At 40.8% G+C, this 20877-nt stretch overlaps 1 protein-coding gene across 1 annotated transcript; it reads left to right on the top strand.

Moving 5' to 3' along the window:
- Positions 1–4423: 4423 nt before the first annotated feature.
- On the top strand, positions 4424–16838 carry gclc (glutamate-cysteine ligase, catalytic subunit). The gene is made up of 16 exons (XM_005915535.3): positions 4424–5079; positions 6377–6489; positions 9790–9972; positions 10116–10229; positions 10495–10553; positions 10765–10901; positions 11016–11090; positions 11635–11751; positions 12892–13030; positions 13129–13241; positions 13344–13436; positions 13552–13656; positions 13763–13844; positions 13929–14038; positions 15384–15504; positions 15604–16838. Exons 1-16 carry the CDS (start codon positions 4930–4932, stop codon positions 15783–15785), a joined length of 1893 nt encoding a protein of 630 aa, XP_005915597.1. The 5' UTR covers positions 4424–4929; the 3' UTR covers positions 15786–16838.
- The last annotated feature ends 4039 nt before the right edge of the window (positions 16839–20877 follow it).

The following is a 20877-nucleotide window of genomic DNA, read 5'->3' on the forward strand; positions in this document are numbered from 1 at the left end:
TTCTGGTCTTAATTCAGTCTGTATAGGTCCCATGATGTTTGCAATGTCTTTGACACATCATTTTGAATCTCTGCACATACACAGAAAACAATATACAGTGAAAGTCTCCCTGACCATTGATCACATGAGTCATTCTCCAGCAGAGTTTAGTGTAACTGAAGTGGTTTAGTGGTTTTTGGAAACTTATCTATAATATGTTTGTCCTTATCTTTGATGTCCTAAAACTTCTGCCTGAAGACAACAGCAATTCAAACAGAAAGTCTGAATGGTTGTTTTTAACGTTGCCTTGTGCTCTTGGGGGGGCAGTGGGAGCTCTCCACCCTCTCCTAACCTCTCTAAACCCCATACAGTGGCAGCACATGCTTTGGCTTAATAATCTAATCTTTATAATCTAGCTGCAGTACTTCACAATCCTCCAGCCTTTGCCACACCTTTTTGCTTTCCAGACACTCAAAAAAGAAGAAACAAGTAATTAATATAACAAACGAGACAAAATAATTATTATATAAGTATGTAACATTACACGTGGAGAATGTGTTAAACAACCCACATGTATTTAAACAAGCTGTAAACCGAGTCTCACAAATGTATTTTACTATATATTTGTGAATAAAACTTAAGAAACTCTTAATATTTGGGCAAAAACATTACATCGACAGTGACATCGCTTGTAGTGATTGCCTCTAAGTGACTGTGCAGGTTTTATCGACACAGAGGGGGTGTGACCCGAGCAGTCGATTGTGTTTGGTTAAACCACATCCTTAAATCCTTATTTGGCTATGAGTGTAATAACCCTACAAGCTATTTTGTCAACTCATGCATATACAATAGGCCTATCCTCGCCCTCTCACGAGAGTGCTGTATCATTATTACATTTACTTTTGCAAATTTGCCTTAGTATGAACACTCTACCCTAAACATGACTCGTTCATTTTAGTGCTGTGGAAACTAAGGGTAAATAAGTTACCCTGCAAAAACAAACAAACAGGACATGGCTGCTTTTGATTTTGTCTTCCGTAGTCTTCCTCATACTATTCTTTACTTTAAAAAACAAAATCAAAGAGGGAGCCAATAATCAGAAAACTCCAAACAAACATGAAACCAAAAAACTAAAGAAACGAAAAGCTTGCCTTATGTCAGATAAACAACAGTGTTTTTATTTTGTGTTCTGTGTATACAAGGAGGCACATTTACTCTGGCAAAATGATATTTTGTCTTTAATAGTCATTGTTCTTAATGTAATAACCCTCTTTTTTCATATAAGAATAAACCAAATCTTCCATGTAAATGTATATGTTCATTATTTATTTGTCAAGACAGAAAGTCACATAATACCAGTTTTGATAATTAAGCCTAAAGTGAATGTTTAATACTTTGCCATACAGCAGGTTAACCTAAGTTGGCGTGGATTCTGGTCTTACCAAAATAATCAGTTCATAATTATGGAAAAGACAATGGCAAACAGTAATCTGCGTTAGAAAAGGTCAATGTGAAGAGAATATGAACGATTTCCCTATAGTCAATTGTTTTTAACAGTTGCTCGAGCGTAAGCGCGATTAGATAATTACATTTAAATTAAACAACAATAACAGTAATTCAATACCTTAACTTGATTTCCACAGGAAGGAAGGACTCACTCTCTTTGAAGTTCAGTGCCCCATTTTTCCATTATCATTTTACCATTTATAGACTGTGGCTAAATCTGTTCCTGGCTAGAAACACAGAGGATGAACGACGTTGCCTGTGGAGGCTCGCCGATGACCCTATAGAAAAAAATAGACCTTCTTAAATAAGTTCTTTGATTATTTTGGTGTTGCTCACTGTCATGGTATTTTTTTCTTCTTCTTTGTGTAGCTTGTTTTTCTTTTAAATGAAACTAAAATAAAATCTTAAAATTAGAAATAAAAAATAATTTTTAAATTATTAAAGTATTTTACAGTTTTTCTCATATGCTAAAACACAAAAGCCAGTCCTCTAAACCAAATGACCAGTTGTCTAAACACATTTACTAAATCTAGCCATCATTTACCAATATCATAAACACATGTCACATGAAGACACAATTCACAGAACACAATCCTCCGTTGTCATAAATCTAAACACATCTTTCCTTGCTAAAACACAAGTTGCAAAAGAACTCTGCTCATATTCTCAAATGAAAGCTCATGTGATGCAACATGCTTGCCACAGTCAGCAATATTTGAACACAATGAACACACCTGGCGTCATTCATTACACACAACGACTCAAAATTGAAGACACCTGTTGCTAATGCTGTGACCACATGTATAAAAGCAAGTTCAGAGTGCACAGTATGCTGAAGAGGTCAAGCAAACACACTGGATGAAGGCAGAGTCAGGGGAAGAGGAATTTGATGCAGAGCAGGGAGAGGAGCTGGCCCTGGAAGAAGAGGAGCTGGCCCTGGAAGAAGAGGAGCTGGCCCTGGAAGAAGAGGAGCTGGCCCTGGAAGAAGAGGAGCTGAGTAGATTCACCGTGGCCACCATTATCAGGGCATTCAGACAACACAATAGATATTGTACTCGATTGCTTTCTTTGTCACAATACAGTTTTACAAACCTGTGAAAGTAGTCTATTGGTTTCATATCAATTGTGACTGTATTGTAACACATGTCAATTGACAACACATGTTTCTTTCTTTAGAGTTGAAAGAATGCCACATAGAGGTGGGAGGGTTGCCATATTTACAGCGGCACAAGAAACCCTCATTGTGGATATGGTTCGTGGGAACAACCTCATCAGACTCCGGGAGATCAGAGACAAAGTCATTGCCGATAATGTCAACTTTGAGAGCATTGACGATGTCAGCTTGGCCACAATGGATCGAGTTCTCCGGCGCAATAAGACGCGGATGAAACAGGTCTATAGGGTTCCCTTTGAGCGCAACTCTGCGCGACACAAAGACCTACGTTACGAGTATGTGCAAGTAAGTATACATCCATGTTAACAGTACAGTTAATGGACATATTGTGTTGCTCAGTGGCCTACATTACTTCTGGACAATACTGTGCTACCTGATTGAATGTTGTTCTGAACACCTGTGCACTTTCACATTTTCACAGAGGATATTACAGTTGGAAACGATGGCCAGACCTCATGAGTACCTCTTCCTGGATTAGGCTGGTTTCAGCCTGCAGAAACGAAAGAGGCCGTAACATCATTGGCCAAAGAGCCATCACTGAGGTCCCTGGCCAACGGGGGGGGGGTAATATTACCCTTTGTGCGGCCATGGGTCGGAGGGGCTTGTCCACCGGCATGCTGTCCTTGGGTCTTACAACACCCAACGTCTCCTCACCTTCCTAGAAGAACTAAAAGACATCCTCCTGGACCACCACCAACACCATCCTGGGCCCGCACATCACATTTATGTGATCATTTGGGACGATGTCCGCTTCCACAGAACAAACCAAATCAGAGAGTGGTTCACCACCAACGGTGACCACTTTTTAAACGTCTGTCTGCCACCTTACTCCCCTTTCCTGAACCCTATAGAGGAGTTCTTCTCATCGTGGAGATGGAAGGTTTATGACAGACAACCATACACAAGAGAGAACCTCCTAAGGGCAAGGGAGCTGGCCTGTGTTGACATCCCAGCGGAGGCCTTCCAAGGATGGATTCGCCATTCCAGGGCGTTTTTCCTGCGGTGCCTGGCAAGAGACAATATAGCCTGCGATGTGGGTGAGGTGATGTGGCCCAATGCAGCTCAGCGACATGATGCCGCACAGTGATTGTGGTGTGAATAATGTAAATAAAAATAATAATAAATTTTTAAAAAAAACAAAAGCTTCACACCCTGATCATGTTTTCAGGAGTACTGTTGTGTACAATAGATTCTGTTTTTGCATTCAGTTCTGTTACAGTAGTGTACGTACATGCAGGATTTTCTATAGATTTATACTCTTCATATGAAACTCACAAATCTAAATGCCTAATCCTCTGCAGAGATCTACGACAATCCGTTACTGTATGGTTTATAAAAAATATGCATTGGCAGTTATGAAACAAAGAACCTTTTCACAAATTGAGCATTGTGTTTTCAATTGTTTTGCTGTAGTGTGTAATGATGTGTATAGTGTTTACATTTTTTGAAAGCTTCAAGCTGCTCTTTTGGCGTGAAAGTTTGAGTTTTGCAGTGGGAAGGTGTGGTTGTATTTATGTAGCTTTAGAAAAGGGTGTTGTGTTTAGACATTGGGGAACATGGTGGAAACGTTTGTGAAATCTGTTTTAGCATTTGCGAAAAACTGTAATATGGACGAATGTTATAGCTACGGCATCTCGCTCTTGAACGTGCCCTGGTGCTCGCTATGATTGACGGCTTGGTGGGCGGAGACTCGAAGCGAAGATTGCTGAGTCATAGTGACGCAACTCCACGCTACGCTCCGCCTGAAGATGTCACGTGTGTTGAAGTAGGAGGGCGTTCATATTAACAACACTGAGCGACTGCGTGCGGCAGAGTGGTTCCGAAACACAGACTTCTCTACCGGCGCACGTCGCTGTCATTCCCCCCCATATAGCTGCGCTTTTACTGGCTTCAGTCCGTAGCTGTTTACCGAACTGGTGTCACCAGGCACTAAGTCGTCCGTTTAGCAGCGGGTGCGGAGTTATTAACTCACGGTACCGAGCTAACGAGGCATTAGCAAGTGATGAGCAGGGGCCTGTTTCTTTTGGACGTCCAGCTGAGGTTACCGACAGGGCACGTTGTTGCTTAGAAACCCCAAGAGATCCTTCATTCAGCCCGCGGCTCTGTTGAAAGCCCTCCATACTCTGCCGCTTGTTTTAACCGACGCTTCATGCGAGCTCTCCCACCTGGACAGACGAGCTAGCTAGCTATCGCCCGGCGTGCCGTTTAAATAGAAAGCAGGCAGCAAGAGCCGAACAGCGGTCACTTTATACCTGCAGTCAGCGTGTGCGATGGGTCTACTGTCACAGGGATCTCCACTGAATTGGGAAGAAACCCGAAAGTATGCTGACCACATTAGAAAACACGGTATCATCCAGTTTCTCAACATCTACAACAAACTGAAGGATCGTCAGAAAGATGTGCTAAAGTGGGGCGATGAGGTAAGGATTGTGGAATAATATTAATGCTAGTGTTGTCTGTTGCGGCTGGGCATGGGCATGATGCAACAGTGGTCCTGTGTTGATAGACTAAGTGTGTGTGTGACCGACTGCAGCACATACACATGTAACTGCAACAAATCCTGCAGCTCTTTGATACTGTATACCAACGGTGGCAAACATAAGGCCCGGGTTCCAGAATTGGCCAGGCAAAGACCCTCTGGCCATATTTGGAAAATTTCAAAGGAAGGCATAAGTTTTGGACTTTTAACTGTATTTTTACAGGTCAGGCTACATTTCACTGTGTGTTATACTTGTATAACTATGCATGTGACAAATAAAGAACCTAGAACATATATTACAGCTTGCCCTACTCTGCCTACACACAAGTAATTAAGTAATAGATAAACAATTAAATGACAGAAAAGTTCTGTTTGTCTGATATAGAATTTTCAGTTTTTCATGTGTCCACCATAAAATAAATAAAGCAGGACATTTTCTGTAAATTAAAAGAAAAGGTTTCCTGCTTTATGGGCAGCAATTTTAGACATTTCTTTATCGTGTAGAAAAACCAAGATGTGCTTGTTGAAATTGTGCTTCTTTGCACCAACCGCTCCGGCAGCTGTATATGGGCCCCGATGTAAAACTAGTTTGGCCTCCTTGCAATATGTGAAGCAATGTAATTCCCAGCATGTTTGAGTTTATTGACATGACAAGGCCGTAACCATGGAGCCAGTTTTGACTTTTAAGTCAGGTGTTGGGGAGCGTTGAATAAGAGTTGAAGAGAGCCGTGAGCAAAAAACATGACAAAACAGAAGTCCAGCTTTGTCACTGGTGGTGGTCCAACACTCATTTATTTTCCCTTACTGCTTACACTGCTGGCATGCCTGCTACCACATGAGGACACTCCTTATTGTGTGGATGGTAACTTAATGGCTACTATGCAATGTATGTGGGTTTGTCTGTTGCTCGCTGTGGTTTTCTTACATTTTCATTCAAAACTTCACATCTCTTCATCTGTCACCAGCCACAAAAATCTGTACAGCTTGAACAAAGTATTTTGATTTCAAACCATGTGGAATGCTGTTGTTATAGATTAATCCCTCTTTCAGACAGGGGATTACAGGGTAGCAGAGTCAAAAGTCAAGGAAATGTAACTGATGAATTGGAATTGATGTGATGGCGTCTATAGCGCCGATGGAAAGTCTGGTGTTTATTTAAAAAAAAAAAAAAAAAAAATCAGACAAGTACTTTAAATACAGTATTTGTCTAATTCAGTCTTTGATCGTTTTGCTTTTAGGTTGAATACATGTTGGTGGAGTTTGACGACAAGGATGAGAAGGTTCGCCTCGTCCTGAATGGTGGAGATGTTTTAGCAACTCTGCAGGACCAGGGAGAAAACATAAACCCCAAGTAGGTACACTGTAACTGTGTGTGTGTGTGTGTGTGTGTGTGTGTGTGTGTGTGTGTGTGTTCAGTTGCATATGCTACTAAAAGATGAAAGATGCTCATAATTTACTTGGCTAGTGTTGTTTTCTCCTTTGTGTCTCCTGCCAATATTAAACTGGGGATCTTTTACTCGTTAGGCGAATGTGTAAACCACTACACTGTGGAGACACTGTGTTGTTGCACTGAAATGGCAACACACAAAACTAGAATATAAAAAACATTTGAATAAATGTAAGCTGAGAGATTAATGGTGGATTTTGCTTTGCTTATGACACAGTGGGATAATAAGAAGAGGAGGAGTGAGATGAGATGCTGTATAAAGGTTAAATCAGCATGCATTGCAGGCGGACACTTTCTTTTTGTATTTGTTTTGTTATCAGCCTCAGTGAAAGCTCCTGAGTTGGTGCATGGCGGCTTTTTTTATAACTTAAATTGGAAGTGCAGCAGTTAAGAGAAAACACTTCTTTTTGATATGCATCAATGTGACTTAAAGTAACAGATGCTATAGCTGCTCAGTGGAGGTCTTATGCATTAGAAATTACAGCTCCCTATAGGGTTGGGCCATATTGTACCGTTCACGGTAATACAGGTATAATGTTAGGCAACGATAGGAAAATGAAATATCGCGATAGAATATGAGTAAAACGCGCATGCGCAGTGCCTTTGTTTTCATACGCACATGGCCGATTGTTGAGTGAAACAGATGAACCAGAATTGGTTTGTAAAAATGGTGCAACTTCAGTGATGTGGAACTGGTTTGGTGTTTGTCCGTCAGATACACGACAAAGCACATTTTTTTTGCAGAACATGCAAGCGGCCGTCGTTATTGTCGTATTTGTCGGACTAAGATGCTCTTAAATCTGGGAGTAATCTGGGTCCTAAACTCCGTATCTTCAGGTCAAACAACACTGCAGCATCACTGAGAGTTAAAAACTGTCTAAATTCTTTCATCTTTAATAAAACGATCAGCATTGCTGCTTTACCAGGTGTAACTATGAAGTTTAACTTCCAGGCATCCATTAAAACAAAATTTATTACATTTAACGGAGTTAGAAGTTAACAGGAAGCTAGCGGAAGTTAGCTCGCTAGTTATCCAAGAATGATATAGCATGTTCTGACTGAGAGATTTCTGAAAAAATTCAAAGGTACAGCTCTGCTATCACTTCCAACATAAATGAAGACAGGAAACTAAACAGCTGGTATATAATGATGTGCTACGTGATCGCTAGCGACACAGCTATGTTAGCATAACATAAACAGTGAAGCTGGAGGACGAACACTAACACTTTTCCATTTATAAAAGTTAACGTGAAGGTTCCTCATGGTTAGAGACAAATGCAATCGCATGGCAGGATGCTGTAAACGGACCAAACTTCAGTCAGGAGAACAACTGAGATAATCCATCCACAATACGAGGTTAGTCATTAATATACTGCAACAACATGGGAATAGAGCAGCTGCCAGAGAATTCAACATTAATGAATCAATGGTACAGAAGTGGAGGAAGCAAGAAGAATGAGTTGAATAAAGTTTGATTTATCTGACTGCTTTGTTTCGCTTAATGTGCCTTATAATCCCGTGCACCTTATGGTCCGAAAAATACGTACTGCACACTGCAGTTTAATGTTGCAAAGCACCTCTTTTTAACTTCAGTGGATATTATACATGGTTATGCTCAGGATATGTCAGCCCATTTCTACTGGAAATGCCTTTTGGTTAAACTTTCAGCAAGGAATTTGCATTTGCACTGTTACATTTTTATAAAGCTTTAATGTACATAAAAACCAGCTTCTTGTTTAAGTGAAAATAAATGGAAGGTTGTCTTTTTGCGCTAGTAATGTTGTGGAGTTGTATTTTGTCTCGCATCAATTATATCGTCAGTTATATCGTTATCGCAAATTTTCAAATATATATCGTGATAAATATTTTTGGCCATATCGCCCTGCTCTAGCTCCCTATTCCTCCAGCTGTTGCAGAACATTTAGTTTAATGTGCAATGTTCAACAGAGTTCTGTGGCAGCTTATTCCCACAAAAATAAAATGCTAAACGTTTTTTACATGTTTTTTATTTACATGTATACACACACACTTAAACAAAAGCACCTGAGAAGTGCAGTTGAGTTGAATGTCCCATTCTGAGTGTGCAGGCAGGAGTCAGACCCTCCTGTCTCATCCTGTTTCTCACATCATACAGGCTGCTGGATTTTCACTCTCAATCAGCTGTTTCCATTCACTGTATTTGAGTATTTGTTTGTTTTTGTTTTTCTTCAAATCACACAAGTTGGTGCCATTAACAGAAATCTTGAGTATTTTTGCTGTGAAACGCTCCTGAGATCAGTAGTTTTTTTTTTTAGTTTTTTTTTACTATACACTCTAAAAATTACAGTCTTAAACAGTCAAACATGGTTGTCTTGTTTTATCTCATCAGAAGTTTTTAACCTAAGGTTATAAAAAAAGTGTCCATACAGAACATGCACAGAGACTCTCTGTTGATCACATTGTCTTTGCACAAGCAGTTAACTGGAAGAGACACATCTCCCCGACTCAGAGCTTTGAGTTATTCTGTTTGATTTTGGCACAGCCCCACAGGCTCCCTGCACATGGTACCAAAGCTTGAATCTTCCAGTCTTTCTGCTCAATAGTTCAATTAATATTGCAGCACAAGAAAAGGGTGCGTAGCACACTTGTTAAAAACAAAAAAATGTACAGCACAGTGTTTCTGTGATGTGCCCTTTTTTAGCGTCGTTTAGGTGGCTTTAAAAATATGTGACGCGGAAATTAATCTGTTACAAAAGTTTTGTTGATGACTGACTGACATCTCCAAGGTGATGCCAAGGTATTTCCCCCCTGATGAGCTCCTCCTGGGAATACTGTTTGCATGTCTAATCTGTAGTGCCATCTCTGCAGTCGCTGTAAATGTGTTTGTACAGGCTCCTGAGTGTTATGTTTGCTTGCAGCCCATGACGTCGGTCTAAATCTGTGTAGCCAACTTCACCCAGGGGAAATACCAGTGACAGTGGGAATAGTAGAGCCGATGCATTCCTCATTACTGCCCCTCTGTCGCACACACCAAAGAGCAGGCTCAGAAGCACAAATGTGTCGCGTTCATTTGCCCCCGCCAGGATTACGCCCGACGTATGATAAAGGGAGAGCGGTCCGTTTATTTAATCAGAAAGGTCATCGTGATACTGAAACCAGGGGCCTTTTTTCCAGCCTGACCTCTAAGTGTTGTAGCTTAATAATACACTTTGTGTGTTTTTGCAGTCACCCCACACTGTGGAGACCAGAGTATGGTAGCTACATGATCGAGGGAACTCCAGGTCAGCCATACGGCGGGACGATGTCAGAGTTCAACACTGTTGAGGGCAACATGAGGAAGAGGCGGCGCGAGGCGTCGTCTGTCCTGAACCCCAGAGAAACGCTCTGCACCGTCACCGCATTTCCAAGGTGCTTCAGTTTATACTGATCAAAGGTTTTTACCCTCATAAAGGAAGTCAATACAAATGTGAATCTATAAGCTGATATGGGATTGTTCTAATAAATGTCAGCCGCAGCTTTTTAATGTTGCGTTATGTGATGGTTTTGTTCAGGTTAGGCTGCCCGGGTTTCACCAAACCAGAGTACCGACCAACTCCTGTTGAAACAGGAGTGTCCAAGTCGCTGTTTTTCCCCGATGAAGCCATCAACAGACACCCGAGATTCAGGTAGGCTTCATGGTTGTAATGTCAGTACAGTTTAGATGTGTTTAATTAGAAATTTTGGAGTTAGTTGAGCAAAATGGATCAGAAACTGATGGGCAGGAAATATCCACATGGTTACATGTGATTTTTATTACCTTTTAGATTGTGATGTCATACTTTTGCTTCTTGTGTTTTTATTGTGTAGCACTTTATTATTATTTTTTTAATCTGTGAAAAGTGCTGTATAAATAAATACATTTTACTTGCATTTTTTACGGGTTTTTTTCAGCACTCTAACCAGAAACATACGTCACAGAAGGGGAGAAAAAGTTGTAATAAATGTGCCAAGTAAGTCTGACTGAATTGAGGATATTTTTATATTCTTGTTTTTTTTGTGATAAGCAATAATTGCAACCTGTAGATGTGGTCAGAGTCGAACACATCTGTAAGCTACTGTAAATGGAGTTAAAGTTGTGTTGGGTTTTTTTGGGGGTTTTTTATGTGATTCATTTGCCTTTAAGACATTGTGGAATAAATGCATGTGACCAAATTTCTTTAGTTTTCAAAGACAAGTGCACTCCATCTCCGTTTGTGGAAGAGTTTCCTGAGGATGATGGCGAAGCGGCGAGGGCGGCTCTGCCTGACCATATCTACATGGATGCCATGGGCTTCGGCATGGGCAACTGCTGTCTGCAGGTAGTGAATGAACTGACCGAGCAGCGTGCCACGTCTGGTTGTCTTTGTCAGCTTCACATTCCTAATAAGTAACTTATAAGTGTACTTCATCCTATTTTTACGATGCTTTTGCAGGTGACATTCCAGGCTTGCAGCATTGATGAGGCAAGGTATCTTTATGACCAACTAGCAACATTCTGCCCCATTGTGGTGAGTGGATAAACAAAACACTTGCTTCCTGTCATATATTATGTTTCCGTAACTGACCTCATTCTCAGCAGGACTGTTTCAACTGCTTATCAAGCTATTTATGCGCTTGATGCTGTAGCAGCTTTAGAACCTGCAGTTTTTGCTGTGCTATAGTAGATGTGATGTCTAAGAAGCCAAAAACGGACCACACTGACATAATGGATGCTGTAAATAAACACTGTCTGTGGCTCTACAGTAGATGCACACTCCGTGCAGGGGAATGCAAATAGTAAAACCTGCAAACAAACCAAGTGTTATAAATACATATTTATGCAAATTTTTGGTATTTTGTTGATGCAATCCACGTCACCTCTTTGATATGCATTCATTTGATTTGTTAGAAGCTCTGAAGCGCTGTTGGGTTCGTAACAGCTATTTAAGGAGGTTGCTCGTTTTTTGTTTGGTTGTTTTGTTTTTGTTTTTTTTAACAAATTTGCATCGATTTTATTTATTTGAACTCACATTTCCTTCAAACGCACTAAAGAGAGTTTTCACTCTTTACCAGATGGCACTGAGTGCAGCCTCACCCTTCTACAGAGGCCATGTGTCAGACATCGACTGTCGCTGGGGAGTTATTTCTGCTTCGGTGGACGACAGGACGCAGGAGGAGCGCGGGCTAAAGGTGAGCAGGTGGACCTGAAAACGGCCAGGAGTAGCCATGACTTTATAAATGTGTTTTATTCATTTGTAGAGGCAGACTTCTGGTGAGTTGTTGGATTTAAAAGGGGCTTTTTGTGTTCCTGTTTCTGACATCTAAAGTCATTAGCTCTTGAGATCCACGGAAGTAACCCGAGTGCAATGGTGAAACTAAGTTACTGGGGAGATTTCCCAACAAAGTTTGAATGTTTTTTTTCTTTTGAGTGCAGTTTTCTGACAGTGTTTTCAAGCAGTTTAATATGATATGAGACTGTGAAACTAACTGCAAAGAGTGCGTGAGCTGCAGGTCAGCATAACCTTTTCATGCTTGATGATGCCAGATGAGCTGAGCTCAGAAAACCCAGTTCAGGCCGTCATTTTAGTTCAGTGTACTGATCAGATTTAAAAACCTCGAATGAAAGTGAGTAGCTTTATTTACTCACTGTATTTCTAGTATGACTAGTCCAGCCGGTGTCAGTAGTGACAGTAGGCACTCTACATCATGGCTTGACCCTTTTATTTGTAAAGTTTATGTCAGTCATGTGTTGCATCATGTGCTTTCATGCTTCCTGGAAACTAATCTCTCGTCGTTCCTCCTATAATGAAGTGCAGTGTCACATCTGTGTGTAGAGGCCAAACTAAGATGCATTTCTGCTTTTGCATAATGCTTTTGCATAAAGGTGCAAGGAACAAAACACTGGAAGTTGTATTATAACCACTGCAGTGACTGAGTATGCTCAGATTTCAGATTATACAGACTTTCTTACATGTGTTTAAAAATAATTTGTAATGATGGCTGTTGTAACTTAAATGATAAATATGTATAGTAAAATGGCCAGAGGACCACTGATGGTCTATGCAGTTTGAGTGTTGTGCTGAGTCCTATCAAGTGGCAGTAGTGGATTTAAAATGGGTTTTAGTCAAACACAAACTTCTGCCGTAAATTTCTTGTCATCGACTACTACTTTACTAACTGCTCTTTTTTTCCCCTTTTTCTTATGCTTATGATGCTTCTCATCTAACCTTGTAAAGAGCCAACTTTTTATTTTCTTTACTAAGTTACTTTTCATTATAGTTTGATGAAGTGAAAGTGAAGCAGTAACGAAATGTTTTTCTTTCCTTGCAGCCTTTAAAAAACAACAAATACAGGATCTTCAAGTCAAGGTATGATTCCATTGACAGCTACCTGTCCTGCTGTGGGGAAAAGTACAATGACATTGATTTGACGATAGACGAGGAGATCTACAAGCAGCTGCTGAGTGCAGGTACTGATTCTGAAAATACAAACGTTTTAGCCACGGGGGAAATTCTAAATGAGATGATCGCGCAGTAATGAAATGAATAATGCATTCTGTGTGACTAGGCATCGACAAGCTCCTGGCCCAGCACGTAGCGCATCTTTTTATACGAGACCCACTCTCTGTCTTTGAGGAGAAAATACACTTGGATGACGAGAACGAGTCCGATCACTTTGAGGTGAGAATTTAAATGATTTTTTAGAAGAGGGCCACCTGCATGTAAAAATGCAGTATACACATGGCTGCAGTGTACACGAATATTCATTCAGACTTCTTGCAGAACCTCCAATCAACCAACTGGCAGACGATGAGGTTCAAACCTCCCCCTCCAAACTCTGATATCGGCTGGAGAGTCGAGTTCCGCCCCATGGAGGTACTGCTCACCTCTTTGACTGTTTTGTTGTAATCTGCTTTCAAATTCAGTGATGTGGTGAGTTGTCTTATTATTTTTTATTTATTTATTTATTTTTTTTGCCCTTTCTTTCCAGGTGCAGCTCACTGACTTTGAAAACGCTGCATATGTGGTGTTTGTGGTCCTGCTGACCCGTGTGATCCTGTCCTACAAACTGGACTTCATAATCCCGCTGTCAAAGGTGATAACAACCCCACAGTTCTTTTTCTAAAAAAGGAAATTAACCGGTGAGTAGGGCTGTGAATTTTTGTACACAGTGGTCTGATACAGGAAGTGTCTTTTATTAGGTGGATGAAAACATGAAGGTTGCGCAGAAGAGAAACGCTGTCCAGGAAGGCATGTTTTACTTCCGCAAGGACATCTTTAAAGGTGCTTAAAAAAAACAGTTTATCTTTGGATCTGCGCTTGTTGTCAAGGCCTCAGACTGAAGCAGCTGATATGTTTATTTTGCAGGCTGCAACCCGGTGCTCGATGGCACCGCGTCTGCCCAAAACGGCTTGGAGTCTGATGGTGCCAATGAGGAGTACACACTGATGAGTATTGACACAATCATCAATGGAAAGGTGAGTTATTCTCCTGCACATGACGTTTGAGCTATGCTGGTAGTAATGACTCAATAGGAAAATGATGTTGAACGACCGTATCTGTCATTTTATTTCAGTTCACCTTTTTTAAGTCACGATCCCTTCTTTCTTTTTATTTTTAACTTATTTTTTTTTTAAATCCTGTTTTCAGTCTGTAATGACAGATTTATACTTGTAGTGCAAGTATAGGCCAGTCACATTTGAGGCATTAGTTGCATGCAGGTTAACCGTTGCTGTGAAGAGCAAAAATGCATTAGACGACGACTGACTTTCATCAGACCGTAACTGAGCTGGGGGGGATTGTATCTCTAGACAAAAATGAGGACCTGCAGAGAGAAGAGTTCATTTTTGCTTCGATAACCACTGCTTCAACAACAAACCCAGTAAATTAGCCATTTCCCTGAGAAGTTGATTCAGAAGATTAGAAAAGGAATTTCTAGATTTATGATGCCAAACTCCAATAGCAGTTATTGCAAGGCACTTAATATTGTCAGGCCATGCAATATAACAAATAGAAACCTAACGATCTTCATCCAGCAGCAGTTGGCAGTGGTGTGTTGGGAATCTTTTAACATAAGAAATCTTTGGCAGAAGCAGATGTACACTCCCGTCTGCTCTCCTTTTCTCTTCTTTCCCCTCACCTTGGTCTGGTCATGGCAGATGTCTGTCCCTTCCATGACCTGGTCTTGCCAGAGGGGTTTTTTTCCTGTTAAAGGGAGTTTTTCCTTCCCACTGTTGCCAAGTGCTAGAGGATTATTGGGGTTTTCTTTCTGATAGGGTCTTTACCTTAGAGTATACAGAGCACTGATTTGACTGTTACACAAATAAAAATGAATTGAACAGAGTTGAATTTTATTGATTTTAAAACCTGATGATGTTCTCAACTATAAGTTGTCATTATTCATGAACCAGCTTTTGGATGGAGCACTATACAAGTGATAAGACAATAAAGCTGCCCTCAGTTATCATCGTATTGATTAAAATTAACATGCAGATGTATTTTAGTAGCCAAACTCTGGGATGGAGATGGAGGAACAATATTTCTGCCTGTGAAGAAAACATTGTTTGCAGATGCATGTAGATGAAATGAAACCTGCAGACTTGAGTTATCCAATTTTAAAGGAGCTTTGTTATACAAATAAAAGAGAGACATTTACAATATTAAAAGTTTTGGCCGCAAGGGTATCTGTTTTTAAATCTCTTGAAATAATCTTGAAGGGTTTGTAGTTGCAGTAGTTTAAGTTTTCTTTTTCTATCCTGCTGAGGAGACTTCAGCATTTTGTTTTTTTGTTTCTTTTTTTCTTTTTCTTTTTTCAATCATCAGGAGGGAGTATTTCAAGGGCTTATCCCAATACTTAACTGCTACCTGGAAAACATGGAGGTGGATGTGGACACCAGGTGCACCATCTTGAATTATCTGAAGCTCATAAAGAAACGTGCCTCAGGTAAAGTGTCATTAAAAGGTTAATACTGAGTAGTCTCATAAGCAAAAGCATTTCTCTCCTTGTAACGCTCCCTAAACGACTTCTCCTGATATTAAATAGGTGAACTGATGACCATGGCCAAGTGGATGAGGGAATTTGTCGCGAAGCACCCCGACTACAAGCAGGACAGCATCATAACCGACAAGATCAACTACGACCTGCTCAGAAAGTGCGACAGGATTGCTAAAGGAGAGGAGCAGTGCCCTGAGCTCATTGGCAACCCAGTTAACAGATCCCAGTGAACGAGAGAGGAGGGGAAAAAATATTGTAGATGATACAAACATGCATGTAAAGAAAGACCAAAAGTGTGGCTCGGAACAGAAGAGGTCCAATCATATGAGAATGCAAACCGGCATGTGTGTAATGTAAAGAAATGCACCTGCTTCAGACATATGTGTGTGTATATACTGTATGAGATTTTTATGATTACAATGTTATTTTAATAGATGAGCAATAAGACATGCAAAGGGTAATAGAAATCAGATGTGTATTTATTTTTATCTGGAAATTAAGCCTATCTGTGAGAATGTAAATGTAGCAAAGAGTTGTACAGTAGTCTGCTTTTAATCTCCTGTAAATACTGTACTTCAGCTCTTTAAAACATTAACACAACTTTTTCTTTTTGCCTTTTTAAAATACATTTCTATGACATGTTTGCTTTGCTCTGCTGACCCAATGCGTTCTCATCCCGGGGAGGTCATAAATCAGATACCGTTGACTGCCAGTCATAGTAACGCACAATGTATTGTTTGGTGGTGGTACTCAATGTGAGAGGACCGTGAGATCTACAACATCTGGGGCAGGTTTGTCAGCCTGGAGAGCATGAAGTTCACTTTCTTCCCCCCCCACTCAGATTACTTTGTTTTCACTTGTTTCTGTTTTTTATTTTGTTTTTGTTTTGTTTACTATCACTTGTTGGTTGGGGGATGTGTTTGAGTGAGAACCAATCAGTACTCTGTTGCATATAGGCACTAAAATGAAACTACTTGATCATATGCGGGCATTAAAAACCGTTTTTGTGTTGGGAGGACGTGAATCCCTTTGCAGTGGTAACCCTGCAATGTGGAGGCAAATTTAAAAAAAAAAAAATAAAAAGATGGACTGGATGTGACTGACCTGTCTCATGTGACACACCGCCAACTTTGACAAAAACCTCATTATCAGATTCCCCCCCCGTGGAATGAGAATGAACTGGCTGACGTTGTAGTGGGACCTTTAAATTTGGTGTTGCATTCAAGTGGTAACCAATTGTCTGCAATGTGATGCTGTTTTAAAATAAATCTGTGCAACAGTAAGCTCATGGGTTTATATTTAATGGAGTCCCATTTCATTTTGCTCAAATATGGTGCAGAAGCCTTGGAACCAACCTACACTTTGCAGTGAATTATTAACGGCTACAGAGTTGACCTTTTAAGGAATAGTGCGTGTTTCAATATTTTTTCTGTTTTGGTCACCTTCTGCTGTAGAAGTCCTGAACCTTGTCACCCACAAGATGGTGGTATTGAACCAGCGTTTCACACAACAGTGACAGATGAGAGCATTACCTCGGTTTGACCTCCAGGATAAAGATAACGATTGTGGTTGGTACAGGCCTACTTATCCTGCAAAAGAAATCAAAGCCCTGGGACCCAATGTTCTCTTTAAAATAAAATGCCCTGGTCTGAATTGATGCATGATTATAGGCTGTGCACAAATATCAGGTTCACACTGTGTACTCATAGCAAGAGGACAATCATGCTCTTCTGACAGTAATCTGCAGCTAATGTGCTGTTGGCATGATGATGTGCTGCAATCAATGTTAGGTCTCTTTGTGGAAACAGCGGTCGTTCAGTAACCAGTAGCAGGTCTTCAAAATATTACAGGTTGACCAGTGATTATACAGAAAAACTTCTAAAATGATTATTAGGGGGGATTAAATTAAAAGGGACCATAATGATGACGAAAGATGTTTTAGGCTGTAATCATAGTGGCCATCGGTTGAACTGCAGCTTTTCTAGCCTTCATGTTGTGACAATACAACAACATCCTATCCTGTGATTGTAACAACAAAGAGTGAGGCTTTTCTTAAAGGCATACTAATCATGGGTTGTTGTTTTTTGGGGGGGGGTTATAGTCTCCACCCCCACTCTGATCAGCAGGGTTACTATCAGCAGAAGGCAGACGTGTACACACCCTTTTCCAAACCATTGGGAAGGGTCAAATTCAGGGGAAGAAACTTCTTTATTTATAAATTTAAAAGGAAAGCATGGATGCTTACGATAAATTAGTGGAAAATTACCGGAGCATTTAGACAAAGACACCATTGTTTCCTTTAGGATTATACGAAGACCAAAAACAGATTAAAATGAGTTTTGATGTTTATCAGATCAGAAACTTAACTTCAACTAATTTTTAGTTTTTCTGGTTGTTAACATGCATGCTATATCAGATAAATGTGTTAGTTGTATGCTTACAGCTTATTTCTGTTGTCTCACTTTGGGCAGTATGACACAAGCTTTATCAATGAGCAGGAAAAAAAGCCCACATAATCATCACTGATTCAGTTCACTTTTATTTATATGGCATCAAATCACAACAACAGTCACCTCATAGTGCTTTATATCTACAGTAAAAAGCACTTGGCAACAGTGGGAAAGAAAAACATCCTTTTAACAGGACGATACCTCTGGAAGAGCCAGGCTCAGGGAGGGGCATCCATCTGCCACGATCGGTTGGGGATGAGGGGACAGAGGCAGGACAAAGGGCACACAAGTGAGCCAGAGATTAATAATAACGTATGATTAAATCCAGAGTGGCGTATATAGACACAGAGAGTGAAAAGAGGTGAGTGAAGCTCAGTGCATCATGGGAAGTCCCCAGCAGCCTAGGCCTTTTCCAGTGTAACTAAGGGAGGACTGGGAGCTGGTTCCATAAGGAGGGACCTAAAAGCTGAAGGCTCTGCCTCACATTCTACTTTTAAATACCCAAGAAACCATAAGTAAGCCCACAGTCTGAGAGTGACAAGCTCTGTTGGGGTGATATGATACTGTGAGGTGTCTAAGATAAGGTGGGGCCTGATTATTCAAGACCTTGTATGTGAGGAGAAGGATTTTAAATTCTGGGGGAACGTTCAATGGCCAAAGGGTGTTTCTGCGAGTGTGTCTGTATCAGTGTGAACAGAGTACTTATTAATGACAAATTGGATAAATGTGTTTTCTTTTTCTTTTAAAAGAATTAAGAAAAAAAATTAAAGTATGACCTGGAAAGTGTTACTGGTGAATTATAGAATAGAATAGAATAGAATAGAATAGAATTCAACTTTATTGTCATTGCACATACACAGGTACAGGGCAATGAAATGCAGTTTGCATCCATCCAGAAGTGCTTTAGTGATATAGATATATTACAATATATATTAGCAATAATATAGATATGTGAGTATATTACAGAAATGGGTCTATTATGGTATGTTATAATGTACACGGGATGAAGTATGTTGTGAATATTCTATAACTATAAGTATGTACAGGCTGTAGTGAGTACAAGCTATGTACAGGCTATGAACAGGATATAAATATGAAAAACTATACAGAATATGAAATAAATAGCTTTACAGAAATCTGAGATATACAGTTATACAGAAATGGGAACTATGCAAGTTGTAAACAGTTGTAGGGTTAAAAATTATCGAATGTACAGAATGATTATTTACACAGAGCTATACAGTAGTGCAGTTAAGATAAGTGAGGGTGTAGATAGTTTCTACAGAGGCTATATAAAGTGCTAGTGGTTGTGAGTGGTGGTTCAGTCCATGTTATTATTGTGTGTTTGAGGGTACAGTTGTCCATTGTGGGTCTGTGTGTATGTTCAGTCCATGAGTTTAACGTGGGTCAGATGTCAGGAGGCAGAGTTCAGGAGTCTGACAGCTGTGGGGAAGAAGCTGTTCCGGTACCTGGTGGTCTTAGTCCGGAGGCTCCTGTAGCGCCTCCCAGAGGGCAGGAGGGTGAAGAGTCCATGTGATGGGTGACTGGGGTCTTTGATGATTTTCCCAGCCCTTTTCAGACACCGCTTCCTGTAGATGTCTTTTATGGCAGGAAGTGGTGCTCCGGCGATGCGCTGGGCAGTTTTCACGACCCTCTGCAACGCCTTCCGGTCCGAGGCAGAGCAGTTCCCGTACCAGACTGTTATACAGTTGGTCAGGATGCTCTCGATGGTGCAACGATAGAAGTTCACCAGGATGTCTGAGGACAGGTGGTTCTTCCTCAGAGTCCTCAAGAAGAAGAGGCGCTGGTGAGCCTTCTTGACCAGCTTGGAGCAGTTGGTCGTCCAGGTGAGATCCTCGGAGATGTGGACTCCCAGGAACTTGAAGCTGCTCACACGCTCCACAGCCGTCCCCTTAATGTGGATGGGTGGATGTGGGTCAGCATTCCTCCTGTAGTCCACGATGAGCTCCTTGGTCTTCTCGGTGTTAAGCAGCAGGTTGTTTCTGTCGCACCACTCAGCCAGACGATCCACCTCCTCCCTGTAGGCGGCCTCATCGTTGTCACTGATGAGGCCAATCACCGTGGTGTCATCTGCAAACTTAATGATGGTGTTGGAACCATCAGCAGGTCTGCAGTCGTGGGTGAAGAGGGAGTAGAGGAAAGGGCTCATCACACAGCCTTGTGGTACACCGGTGTTCATCGTGATTGTAGATGAGCAGTGGTTATCCAGCCGGACATGTTGGGGGCGGTTGGTCAGGAAGTCCAGTAACCATTTGCAGATGAGGGAACTGATGCCCAGGTCTGTCAGTTTCCTGATGAGTTGTGAGGGGTGGATTGTATTGAATGCTGAACTGAAGTCTATAAACAGCATTCTGGCGTAGGTGTTGTTGTTGTCCAGGTGTGAGAGGACAGAGTGCAGTGCAATGGAGACTGCTTGATGGAATTATAAAAGTAATTAAACAATATAAAAACTAATAACGGAGTCAAAAAAGTTCAAAATCCAACATAAACGACAGCACCACTGTGGTTTATGTTGTGCTGTGCTGTAAACTCCTCATAAGTGATGCTCACCAAAGGTTTTTCTCTCAACCCATTTAGATGTGGCTAAACATGTGGGATTTTTTGGGACTGTGTCTGTGCTTTATGGACCTACTGGTCTCTTAAAAGAGATGGGTGTGAGGTATGCATAAATATCCTGTTTACCCTGCAAGCATCCAGTCATAACTGTAAGGAGAAAAAAGAAAGAAAGAAAAAGCTGTTTTTTATTAAAAATGCATAGTGAGCACACAGCCATACTTCAAGTACGCTTAGCTCAGCAGCCACATGCACAATATTAAATGTCATTCAGCAAGAATTACCTCTGAGTGTAGCA

Source organism: Haplochromis burtoni, unplaced genomic scaffold (assembly GCF_018398535.1).
Source record: "Haplochromis burtoni strain Fernald_Lab_line unplaced genomic scaffold, NCSU_Asbu1 Contig_12, whole genome shotgun sequence".
NCBI lineage: Eukaryota > Metazoa > Chordata > Actinopteri > Cichliformes > Cichlidae > Haplochromis > Haplochromis burtoni.

Bases quoted from the DNA above. Each gene is read 5' to 3' on its own strand.
- gclc (XM_005915535.3), top strand. From the start codon at position 4,930: ATGGGTCTACTGTCACAGGGATCTCCACTGAATTGGGAAGAAACCCGA. The intron at 11,752-12,891 runs GTGAGCAGGTGG...CTTTCCTTGCAG, and splicing joins AGGAGGAGCGCGGGCTAAAG to CCTTTAAAAAACAACAAATA. The intron at 13,031-13,128 runs GTACTGATTCTG...CTGTGTGACTAG, and splicing joins CAAGCAGCTGCTGAGTGCAG to GCATCGACAAGCTCCTGGCC.